Source organism: Ctenocephalides felis, unplaced genomic scaffold (assembly GCF_003426905.1).
Source record: "Ctenocephalides felis isolate EL2017-DRISC unplaced genomic scaffold, ASM342690v1 CF-g0.4_SCAFFOLD_01604, whole genome shotgun sequence".
Lineage (NCBI taxonomy): Eukaryota > Metazoa > Arthropoda > Insecta > Siphonaptera > Pulicidae > Ctenocephalides > Ctenocephalides felis.
The window spans coordinates 56,751,239-56,764,697 of record NW_020537758.1 but is presented as its reverse complement, the minus strand read 5'-3'; the positions used below and the strand labels follow the sequence as shown (position 1 = coordinate 56,764,697).

The window sequence follows — 13,459 nt, the reverse complement described above, 5'->3', positions numbered from 1 at the left end:
CCTGTATATTTTTGCTAATTACGTTGTCATTCATAAAGAATGATCCTGAACACTTCAACCTATTCTCCATGTTGAATTCCAATTATAAAACAAGAAATTTGACTATAAAAGGACCAACTTTTAAACTTGAAACATGTTTTAATACCATAGACGGAAAAGGAGTACAGCTTTTAATCTACTCCCACTACATATTAGGAAAATTGAATGGTCGTCAATTTAAAGCTCAAAGTTTCTACGATACTTCTGGGTTTGCCAATTTCGATATCAAACATTATTTTGAAAATGAAATGCCTACTGATAATAAATAATACTTTTTTTTCCAACAGTTACAATTATTTTTTCTCTTTCCATACTTTTTCTAATTTTTATTCGAAATTATTTTAACATTTTTCTACTTTAAGTATTTTATCATTACAATTATTTTCATATTATTCTTTTTTGATACTGCTCTTAATATAAAAATTGCATAACGGATATTTAAAGGATTTGTTTTACTATAAGAAGAAACTCAAGATCTACAAGCCTTAATTAAACTATTTGAGTTTTATAACATTTTTTACTGTAATTAATTCAATTTAGATAATTTATTTTCTGTGATTATTAAATTTAATCCTATATCCGTAATATAAATATAAATATAAATAAATATAAATATAAATATAATATAAATATTATATTACCTTTCTAAAATGACGGACCTGCACAGTTCTGTTTATTGTGTCGGCCTGCGGGACAGTAACTATGACAATATTATGCAGGACGGTTTACGTGTCCAATCAAGATAAAAAAATATTTTAATATCTTTTATGATCCTATTGAAAAACGCCGTTACTAGTTACCCACCCATAGATAAAAGAAGAATATGTACCCACCTTCCATATATCCCCTAGAGTTGAGAGTTAGTTTAAAAAATAGTTTCAAATGTAAAAAACAATTTTTCTCTATTTTATTATAATCAAACACTCCTCTCAATAAAAATAATATAAATAAAATATAAATAAAATATTTGCTTTCAATAGTTCCTGAAGAAATGGACGTATTCCATCCTCAAAACTTAGTAAATAATTAGATGTGAAAAATTATTATAATAATTTGTTCAAAAAAAGGTGGAAATTGTATTTAGAAAAATAAAACCAAATATAATATTTAAACAATATATGTTTACTGAAGGTAATTATTATTATTTTTTTACTTATTAAAAATCAAATAAATATTCAAATTCAACGTTTTAACACTATTCTCATTTTATTACAAACAGAAATATTTGTTTGCATCAGGCAACATTTTTCTGAATCAAGTGCGTTGTTCTCATTGGTCGATTTTCCTTTAGCAATTGTTTTGTTTAACGCATTGATCAAAAGCAAAATTTGTTATTTTATACAATTGAGTTATAAATTTATTTAAACGGAATTCTCATAATTGTTTAAATATGTCAGCATCCAGCCACAGATATATGTCATGCGGTGGTTTATTAGATGTGGATGGAAGCAGGATGAGCGGTGAATCTGTGAGGACACAAAACGGTTAGCATTTTATTCATTGACTTCTAGACGCCATTTTGGCATATTAATATTTTATCAATTATTTCATCAAATTCAAACAAATTGAAATAATTTATATAACCTCCTGCAGAATACTTTAAAGTGGGCTATAAAATTAATGTTTAAGCTCACCTAAATTGATAAAATAGGTTACCTCAAAATAGTTTGAGTACTGGTTGGCTGTCATTAGAATCAAAGTCCTTCTTGAAAAATATTGCTAACAAATACGAGAATAAAGTTAAAAATCATTTCCTTAAAGAAGCTAAAAAACATTTTGTTAAATAATGAAAACGTTCTCAGTTTTTTAGATAAAAACATAATTGAGTTTGACATTAATTCACAAAATGAAAAACAAATGTAAATTTTAATATTATGATATTCTGACATCACTGTTTTGTTTAAAATTTGACTATAATGCCTTGAAACTATTTGTTACATTTTCTTGAGAGTATTTCATGTATGGATGTCAACGCTAATCACCGACCTACTCTGGTGGTCTGGACGTTATGTTGACATAGTTATTTATTAAAAAATATTTTATAATATAATATACTATCTTAAAAAGCTAAGAAATTGGATTACTCCTAGTTTCATATTTATTATTCGTTTTTTTTCAATATTTGTACCCTTTATTGTACGAATATAATGTTAGTCAATATAATACGTAAATGTAGGTTAGTATCTCTATTAGAAAATAACCGGCGTGATTCATATATTATGTTATATATTTAAACTAGTGGGGCGCATGGCATCGTGCCTTAAGGCAAATTGCTGGAACATCTCGTACCAATTTTTTTTAAATTAACATTTTTGAAGAGATTTTACTTAGAAAAAAATAGATTTTTGAAAAACTTTAATTTTTTGACAAATTTTTACTTTTTTTGAAAAAAAAAGATTTGCTTTTTTTCAAAGCAATTATACTGCTTTAACTGCATAGAGACGAAATTTCGAAGCGCGTAAGCGGCGCGTCGCCGTCTAACGGATAAACATTGGTACGGAACCCATAGGAATGTAAACAAAATTTATACTTATTGTTAAAATCTCTATAAAATATTTGATAATTTGATGTGCATATGTCTAATGATCATTTTTGACCGCCAAATGGCATTTTTTTTTACTAGATCTCCGAAACCGCTAGACCTGCCTTCATAAAAATTTGATCAATTCTTCACATTGTCAATACAAGTAAAATGTTTCTGAATTATTAAAATCGGACGCTCCGTTCTCTTAAAAACTGAGTTACCGTTTGTGGCACTTTTAGCACCGTATATTCAAAACGGCTAGACCTGCTTATTCCAAAAACTAATCAGCACGTCTCCTTATCAACAGCAATCGAATGTTTTTTGAAAAGTTGAAATCGGTTGAACCGCGATCCCCACGTGCACACACACACACACATATATAATTTTTTTCTAAGGTAAGCCAAAATATTCAGAAACCTTTGAAACGTAAAGATATATAAAAATTTCTATTTCCGATTTTTTGCGATTACTATAACTTACCCTGCAGCAAGTTAAAAACTATGTGTGAGTGGAATTTTGCCATAAGGCAAGTTGCATGAACTGCAATAAAAGTGTGAAAGATCGACTTAGTCAATAAGAAATCATTATATTAATTTGTGAGTCATTTTTAAGTATAGCAAGTTAGTGTAGAGCATATAATATGACACACTGTTGTAGATTATTTAATTTTGTATGAATTGTTCAAATGTGTCAGTTATTTTTGATACATTTTAAAATAATAAACTTTATTGAAATGCGAACACGCATCTAAATACACACACAGAATATTTCTAAAACCGCGGCTGATCTAAGCTTTAATTATTTTTATTATTAAGCCGCTTCTTGTAGGTTTATCATTTTAGTAGGGTAGATTGGGTACGATTGTGCCACTTTTTTTTAACCAACGATAATTTTGTTAATTTACTAGTAGCCTGCGACAAAACTAAAGTTTACTTAAAAATTGTAACTATATATTTCGAAGAAAGAAACAACCGATGAAGAACTAACCAACTGGAAAAATTGATAAAATATAGTAAGAAAAAAATGAATATTAAATAAAAAAAATAAAAATATAAATAAATTATAATGGATTAATTGTAATATTAATCGTAAGGAAAGTAACAAAAAAATAATTTTACTTAAATTATATATAACTAAGTAGTAATTAAAATTCGAAATATCTTTATTTGATAGCAAGTATAAATATCGTGAACGATTCGATTTGTTCTTTTTTCAATTATTGTTGATTCATCAGTATTGATTATAATGATTTATTTCAGTGACTGCATCTGTAGCAATTGCCAACATAGTACGTTCATCTTTAGGCCCTTCTGGCCTGGACAAGATGATGGTGGATGAAGTTGGAGATGTGATTGTAACAAACGATGGCGCAACTGTTCTATCAAATTTAGATATTGAACATCCAGCTGCAAGAGTGTTAGTGGATCTGGCACGTCTTCAGGATCAGGAATGCGGAGACGGAACCACGGGTGTGGTACTAATGGCTGCAGAACTTCTGAAGGTTTATTCCTATTTAATTAATTTAAATATACATTTTTCGCAGTATTACAGTGATTGGGAAATTTATTTAACAAATCATTATATAAAAGGAGTATTGTAATATATTTTACTTTAATTTCATAGTAACATATTATGTATAAAGTATTGATAGTATGATAGTAAAACCAACTAAATGCATTAAGCATTGTGACTCCCGTAAGAATGAATCATGGCGAGATGGCGGTGAGTCAACCGTGGTGCAATATTTGAACCTTAGGCATTTATTACTAATATTGCTTTCATAACCAATATAGAGCTCCTTTTTATGTAGACCGGACAACATTTGTTTTATTACTAATGAAAAAGTGAGAAAATCCATGAAAGAAATAAATTCAGTTTTAAATGGTTTATTGCAAATAAAATTATGGTTTCCATATAATTTACGCTTCTAACAATATACGAGTATTTACACGAATTTATACATAATTAACTTCTCGTAATTATTGTAATTGTCTAAGAATCTAAATTGAAAATATCTGCATAATTCTTAAAAAAATGATGTTTACGTTTTTCGTTGAAATGAATTTTTTGTCCACGTTTTCCGTGCTGAACCGATTTAAATGGTTCGAAAAGCATTCGATTCCCCTTGATAGGGGAGATGTGCTGATTAGTTTTTGACAAATGCAGATCCAGCCATTTTGATGATACGGAGCAAAGAGTGCAGAAAGTAGAAATCGAGATTTTGAGAGAACGGAGCATCCGATTTGAATGATTCAAAAAAACATTCTGCTTGTGTTGACGAAATAATAGCTTTTGGAAAAAAAATATTTTTTTATGGATTATTAAACTTGGAAAATAAACGATTTCACATAAGTCAGGAAAGAAATCAATTTTAAACTAGTGGTGTGTATGGCATCGTGCCTTAAGGCAAATTGCTGGAACTTCCCGTACCGTAAAAATTGTTCGAGGAATATTAAATGTTTTCAAATAAATTATTATAAATAAATACTGTAACATTGTCTAATATTTATATGAATTATATAAACTGAATTGCAAAGTTGAAAATATTTGTTTAAAGTCTATTAGAACTCTAGTCAGAATTACAATTAAAATCTGAATTATTTTCGATATACAACAAAAAATATTTTTTGAAAAAAAGAATTAAAAAAAAAATTTTGAAAAAAAAATTGAAACATTTTTTCCCCAAAAGCAATTATTCTGTTAAAACAAGCACGTTAAAGTTCTTTGAATCATTCAGATTGGACGTTTAGTTCTTTCAAAAACTGCCATTTTTTGCACATTTAGTTCTGAATCGCCGAAACCGCTGGACCTGCCTTTGCCAAAAACTAATCACCACTTCTCCCCGTCATTACGAATTGAATGTTTTTTGGATCATTCAAATGATCGATGCTCCGATCTCTCAAAAACTCGATTTCTATTTTCTGCATTCTTTGCTCCATATCTCCGAAACGGCTCGACCTGACTTCGCGAAAAACTAATCAGCCCTATCAATAGTAATCGAATGTTTTTTTAACCATTCAAATCGGTTGATCCGTGCGCCCGAAAACGTGGACGAAAAAATGTATCCATACATTAATTTGCGCACACACATATACACACACAGACGCACACACATCCATTTTTTTGAGGTATGTCAAAATGTTCAGAAACCTTCAAAACGTGAATAAATGTAAAAAAATTCAATTTCAATTTTTGGACGATTACAATAACTTACCCCATGGGAAGTTAATAATTAATTTTCCCCAAAAACATCAATATGTTCGTTGGATTTTTTTATATAGAAGACTAAAGACAATCAGTATCCATGAATGTGTGTGTTACATTTTTGGAGGCCTGTCAGAAATCGAGTCTCTTAGAAAACTATGGGGCATTTGATTGGCTGATTCTTCTAATGCATTTCATATACCCTCATACAAACTAGCATTTTTGTTATAATTTTTAATTGAAAATAAAAGCGTGAACAAGTGTGTGTATATATGTAAGAAGGTTAAACTATAAGTTCCAATATTTACTAACATATATTTTAATCAAATTAGTTTTTTTTCTGTAGAAAGCAGACGATCTCGTCAGACAACGCATCCACCCGACCAGCGTTATATTGGGATACCGTATGGCTTGTAAGGAAGCATGTCGATATATTAATACTAACCTGGCAACTGCTAGACACGTGCGTCCTGATGCAAGTGCAGGCGACGCGAGCGATGCATCAGGCTTGCGAGATACGCTTTTAGCTGCTGCACGCACTTCCATTGGGTCTAAGATAATTGGAGGAGCCGACGCAGAACATTTTGCTGGATTAGTGGTAGATGCTGCTTTGGCAATCAAAGGTGATTGAAAAAGAAAAAAAAATATCCGAGATTCTACATATTTTATACATGTATATCTTATATATAAAAATGGAGCTCTCGATCAAATGATCCGCTAAAACTCGAAAACGGCTGAACCGATTTGGCCAGTCTTAGTCTTGAAAAATTCGTGCCAATTCAGAGAAGGTCGGAAGGGTAAGATATTATTTCAAAATCGCGTAGAAACTTTACATTTTTAGTTTGAAAATTTTTGTAGAGGCGTAATTTAAATAAAACAATGGACAGTGGCTCATACGTGAAATGTCAAACGCTTTTGACAGATAAAGTTCAATTACGTTCAATGGGATGTTTTACATGCATATTATTTAATTATGATCAAATTGTAGTAAGTAGTCTTGTTCGTAGTTATATTTATACGCAAAAACGTTATTAAACTGACCGCAAGTGTTACTAGAAACTCAAAATATCAACTTTTTTGAAATGTTAATATGAAAATCCACTTTTTGGCACATTCTTCTCAAACACGGTGCTCTGAAAGATCTCATTTGTATAATTATATACTCATTTGTATTTATAAAACATTTTCTAGGTTATATTATTTTTTATTTATGTTATTTAAATTCAGAACCTAAATTTGGTATCGATCAAAGTGGCATTTTATCGAATAATATTTTCCCAGTTATAATTTCCCAGAATTTATCGAAGAATATCGAAGAAGAATAGTAATTTATAAATTTTCTATCTCTCCTCGCAGAAATTTGAAAATTTTGTATGAGCTCAGTAGTATTATTGCAATTATACACAAAATCCAGAATCCAAAAACAATCTGAAAAACTTGAAACGTTATCAATAAGTCGAAAGACCAAAAAAGACTTGGATTGGATTATACCATGTTTTCTATAGAAAGTGTATAAAACTTCCAGTTTGATTGTGTTGACAAAATATATACAAACTAATGGGGTTCATTGTTTTTATAATACCTCATTGTATATAGCATTCAAACAACACATCCTTATACACTAAAAGTATTAATATTTTTGATTCTCTAGAAATTGTTTAAAATATAACTTATTTAGCAAAACAACGTTTGCCGGGTCAGCTAGTTTGTCATGATACATATAAATAATTTTAAATATGTAGGTAATAAGCACCATATGCTTAAACATGAATAGCGATTTCATGCATCACTCTTCTATGCGTTAATCACTTTTTAATGCGTCCATTAATCACGAGAGAGGATTGACAAAAAATCACGTAATATTACATGGGGGTGGGAGGGTTATAATAAGATATCACGTGTATTTATTTTTCATTTGATTTTTTTTATAATAATCCAAACATTTTCAAATGAAAATCAAAAACTTTACCATTTTTGCTCGTAACTAAAAATACACGTGATGTTTGTTGGGGGAGGGGGTAATTTTGAATATCACCATGTATCACCAAGTGGGAGAAGGTCCAAAAATCTTTAAAAATCGATCACGTGATTAATATACCTCTAATTAAATAATGCTTACAATAGTAGGGACGCTAGGAGCTTATCGTAAAAGTAGTAATTAAATTACATCCAATGTTAGTTGAAACGAAACCTTGAACCTAGTTGTAGTCTTGTAGTATGCGCAAATCGTATTGTCTAGTTCTAGTATGTAGGCTTATACAGATTCTAAAAATGAAGATTCGCTGAAATGTATATTTTTGTAAGATGTGAGCGTATGTAAATTGTGTTACAGAAGACTCTATATATATCTTATCTATATATCTTATTTGTATTAATTGAATTTTACGTTGATTTATGATAAGAATTTTTGTTTTTTGTTTGAGATTATATTAATTACAGTTTATGTTGATTTATGAGAACAATTACTTAGAAACATGCTAATTTTCTTAAAAATAAGCAAATATTAACTTATCAGAAGTATTTTTGTAGTTCTTTTTCCAGTACTGCTTGCGCCAGTAGATGTTACAACTAGCCTCAAGCACGGAATGAACGCCGCATTTTCTATAAAATGATTATTTGTAAAATAATTGACAATAGTTATGCAATTATTTTTACTTGATTTGGTAGAAAAATAGTTGCAGCATCTACCTTTATTTCGTAGAAGTATAATTAGTGGATCTCTATATATACCAGTTAAAAAAAAACACTGTAACAACAAGCCTCTCTTTGCCTTCCTACTACCTACTACTAACGAAAAAACCCATAATTAAATAAATAATACTTTTATAATTGACTAAATTGAATAGTCAATGAACAATTACATTTTTGAAACTGCGAAAATTTCCATTTATTTGCTGTGCGAACAGGCGTATTTTACATATAAACAAGACAAACGCTCCTTTATGGGGCAGAATTACCCGGATAATCTATTTGATAACAATATTATCATATCATAAGTCGTTTACATTTGATCACTAAAAAAAATTTCAACAAATTGTATCATGTTTGCCTATCCTAAAATACTGTGATCCATATCCTCTTAATATATAATTTAAATCATTATTTGTTTCAAGGCAAAAATAATCTATGCCCTATCCGGTCAGTAAATGTACTGAAGGCCCATGGAGCAGGAGCTCGTGACAGTTGCTTGATTCATGGCTACGCCATCCCTAATACAATTGCTGCTGCAAGTATGCCTCATCGTGTAGCACCAGCTCGAATTGCATGCGTAGACTTCACATTACAAAAAAGCAAAGCACGCGTTGGAGTCGAAGTAATTTAAACTATCTATCAATAATACAAAAGAATTATATAATAAAATTATCGAGAAATTTTGATTCATTCTAAGGATTCAAAAATAATTTTTATTTAAAATTATACTTCATTCCTAAACAAACCATTTAAAGAATATAATTTCTAGAACACGGTGGTCTCAGTGATTTTGAATATAAACTTGTATCATCACGCAGTGTTATACCTTAGTTAATAACGTTTTACTAGTTCTATATAATGGTTCATTCAACATCATCAACATTTTTATATAAAGAAAATATTATTGTCATTTAAAATTACAACTTTATTCGATTTCTTTAGGTGAGAATTACTCAAATGGATGAATTAACCCGCGTCAGAATGCGCGAGTTTGATATGTCGAAAGAGAAGGTGCAGAAAATCATAGCTGCCGGTATCAATGTGCTATTGACCACTGGTGGTGTAGATGACTTATGCCTGAAATATTTTAGCGATGCTGGAATTATAGTAGTAAATACATATTTTTATTATACATTTATAGAAATTTAGAGAATAGAAGTACACTTATAATCGCTATATGCCAATATAAATAATTAAATATCTCTATACAATAATTTATATTTCATAAGATACATGAGGCATTATTTTCAGTCGTTTATGATATAGTTTAAGGGGGTCTTCCTATGTGACGGCCTGTTTTTTAGGGATATTTTAGGATTTTTTTTCTACGACCAGTAAATATTTAGAGCTTCAAGTTTTTTATCATTTATTAACACATATTTGGACAGTATAAATATGAAATTTCAGCTAAAAATATTCAGTCAGACTAGAGTTACAGCGCTCTGAACACCCCCGCCTCGAAAAATAAAGCTCCCACTTCCTCCACGATTCCGGCTGATCGGCTTATCTGAAAAAAAAATAAACGGCGTTTAATTTGTAGGCTTAAAAGAACGGAATGACCCATAATCAAATGAATATAAAAAAATTGGATTTTTGATAGACATTTGAAATAAAAGTTGCAAATTAGGCGTTTTTTGTTTTTTGCTATAAACATATCGAAGTTTTGAAAATTTCAAGTAATTCGGTCCAGCCGTTTCTGGGATACAATGGAGGGATGTTTGAAAAACACAGTTTTGAGAAAAACGCGTTTAAAGTTTCAAGTCCGTTAAAAACTATTAAAATATCAACTTACTCTCAATCGGCGATGCCTGGTCCATAGAGTATTCCTTCCACTTTCTCGTGAAACTCTTTTGAAGCAGATTGTTCAGCTCTTGAGTCAATCTTGGCTTGTTTAACGACATCACTTACGCGCCGCTCAGAACGTAAGATTCGCTTTTCATCCCGTTTCTCAACATACGCTTGGGCTCCACGACCAACAGGGCATCTCATAATCGACATAACTTTTAAAATACCTTGAAAACCTTCATTAAAGATAATAACTGCTAAGTAGCTAGCAATTTCAACAATTTTGGGACCAGAATGGATAAATAAACGGATATATGAATAAAAGGGAGGCCGCGTATAAAGCCGACGGTACACAATAGGCCCGGGCTCTAACTGCCAACTCAGCGCTCCGAACCGCTCTTTCTTTTACCTGCTGTATCTTTAAAACGACTTCGAATTTTCTAAAATCGCTTTACTACCGTATTCTAGACATGTTAAGGGAGCAATTAATGAAAAAAAAATCGATTTTTTCAACCCATCACATAGGAAGACCCCCTTAACAAATTCATTATCTAGGTACGCAGAGTAAAGGTTTCCGACTTGAAACGGATAGCTCGTGCTACCGGCGCATCTTTTCTGACATCCTTATCCGACATGGATGGCGAAGAAGTGTTCACTGAAAACATGTATGGTGTCGCTGATGAAGTTTACCAGGAATGCATTGCTGACGATGAAATGATTGTGATCCGAGGGTAACTTCATAAAAGACTATATTACACTTCATGTCAAATAAAATAAGTCAATTTCTAGCTGCATCTATAATATTTTCTGAAGCATGATAGATACGAGTAAATACTATAGTTTATTGTATTGCAACTGCAACCATTTTAGTAATCAAGTTTTTGTTGCACTTTGTACAGAAAACATACTTTGTTTGTTTACTTCATTTTGTAGTTTTATATGTAATTTTTGTTGTCTTTATAATATTGCTTTTTAATTGTTCTTTACATAATTTACAAACTTTATTTATAGTTACATTATTTGTTCACTATAAATTTATAATAATGAATGCTACAAAATGTTTATTCACAGTATCGCATTTATTAAATAAGTGTATCATCGCTTGTATAATAATAAATGTATGCCTGAAAGCAGATCCATGAAGTGAGAGATTTCCTTTTCCTTAATTGAATATTATTGCTGTTATTATTTCATTTTTACTTTTTGCACTCTTATGCAATTTTGTTTTCAATCTTCTGCTTCCGTGCTTTCTGGTCCTGTGCTTCGGCTTTTACTTCTCTGTATAGAGGGACGTAAATATATTTACTCTTTATTCTATTTTATAATCAGCTGCATTCTTTTTAGCCCTTTTATTAACCTCTAACGACGTAATGTAGTCACCCATTGCTGAGTGGAACGAATCCAGTTTCCTTTTCTTTCAAGAGTTGTGCTCAATAAACTGTCTCTCCCAACCTCCTTAATACTTCTTCAATTGTTGTTTTATCTGTCAACTCTATCCTCTCCATTCTTCCCTAGCACTACATTTCAAAACAATTCAGAGAGTTTTTGTCGGCAATACTTAGAGTCTATGTCTCTGACTCATACAAAGACATAACACTTTATTAGACTCTTTCGTAAGTCCAGGCTCAACTTGCTTGTAAGTACGGTTCTTTTTTTAAGCTTTGGGACTTGCAATTCTTGCCCTGATCTCTACTCTATTCTATTTGCAATTGGTCAGAATTCTTCCCAAGTATTTGAAGTAATTCACGTCTTTCTGATTTCCTGCCGTTATTTTTAGGAACTTACCTCGTTCCGGCGCTCTTATCATTATAGACTGGTCTCTGATTTATATAGCAAAATATTGTCGCTTCTATATAATAATATATGTATTTCATATGTCCGCGACAAATAAAAAATCTAACTATCGATCACATTTTTCAGTCCTTAAGACATTAAAGTCTTGATTAACAAAAATAAATTGTAACAAAAAAAAAAAAAAATTCAGTCCTAGATCTAGGGGTGCAGCTTCCATTGTCGTTCGTGGTCCAAATGATACATATTGTGAGGAAATGGAACGTTCCATTCATGATGCTCTTTGCGCTATCAAGCGCACAATCGAAGGTGGCGCAGTGGTTGCTGGTGGCGGTGCTGTAGAATCTGCTCTTAGTGTGTGGCTTGAGGATTACGCCAATTCGATTGTAAGTTTAGTTTTTAAATATATTATCTAAACTTTTGTTAGGATGTTTGTCTTGCATATACCTCATTAAGAACATTATTCAAATTGTGTTAATCTAATAATTTAACAGGCAACCCGCGAGCAATTAGCAATCACAGAGTTTGCCGCAGCACTTTTGACTATTCCCACGTCTCTAGCTGTGAATGGAGCATATGATGCAACAGATCTCACTGCAAAACTGCGTGCTCAGCATCATTTGAGTCAGACACAGGTGTAGTAACAAACTATTAGAAAAGCTAAACCAGCAGAATATATTTCTGTCAATTTTATACAAATTCTTTAATTTAATCTTAAGCCTTTAACTAACTTTAGTATTACCAAGCCTCATAATTCATCTTCTTTCTTAACCTAGCCGGATATGGCCCATTTACGTTGGACTGGTTTAGATCTGGACACTGGAAAAATTCGTGATAACATGAAAGCTGGTGTTATAGAACCTGCAACTTCTAAGATCAAAGCTATACGATTTGCCACTGAAGCCGCCATTACTATTCTTCGAATTGATGATATGATCCGGGTAAATCCACCGCCGCCAGGACCCGACCAGCGTGGAAAAAGTTACGAAGAAGCGCGGGCCTGTGGACAACTCGAAGAATACTAATTCATTAAATGTTAATTTTCTCTAATTAATTTAAAAAATAATAAAGTTCTCGTTGTATAATAAAACCGTTTGTTATTAATTTTTGAAGTTAGTTTTGTGAATTTAATACAGTGATCCCCATTTAGCGCGGCTTTGCTTACTGCAGTTTTAGTTTAACGCTATTTTATCTGAGACCAAAAATGAATTGTTGAAGAAACACTAGAATTTTTTTTAACCTCGTCAGTTATTAACCGTCGACAAAAGTAAAATTTTCACTCACATCAAAAAGCGCTGCTCATTTTTAAAAAAATCGATAATTTTTTTAAAAAAAACGGCTAGTGTTTGTATATTAGTATGTTAGTATGTACTTTACGATATTTATAGATTTTTAAAAAAATGCCAATAACAGAATATTACGATC

General features: G+C 31.1%; 1 protein-coding gene across 1 annotated transcript; it reads left to right on the top strand.

Annotated features, from left to right (window-relative positions):
- The first annotated feature begins 1,391 nt into the window (after nt 1–1,391).
- On the top strand, nt 1,392–13,059 carry LOC113373963 (T-complex protein 1 subunit alpha-like). The gene is made up of 9 exons (XM_026614226.1): nt 1,392–1,523; nt 3,823–4,064; nt 6,114–6,390; nt 8,881–9,080; nt 9,401–9,568; nt 10,799–10,974; nt 12,228–12,420; nt 12,529–12,669; nt 12,811–13,059. The coding sequence occupies exons 1-9, from the start codon at nt 1,430–1,432 to the stop codon at nt 13,057–13,059; spliced, it is 1,740 nt and encodes a 579-aa protein (XP_026470011.1). The 5' UTR covers nt 1,392–1,429.
- Nucleotides 13,060–13,459: the final 400 nt, after the last annotated feature.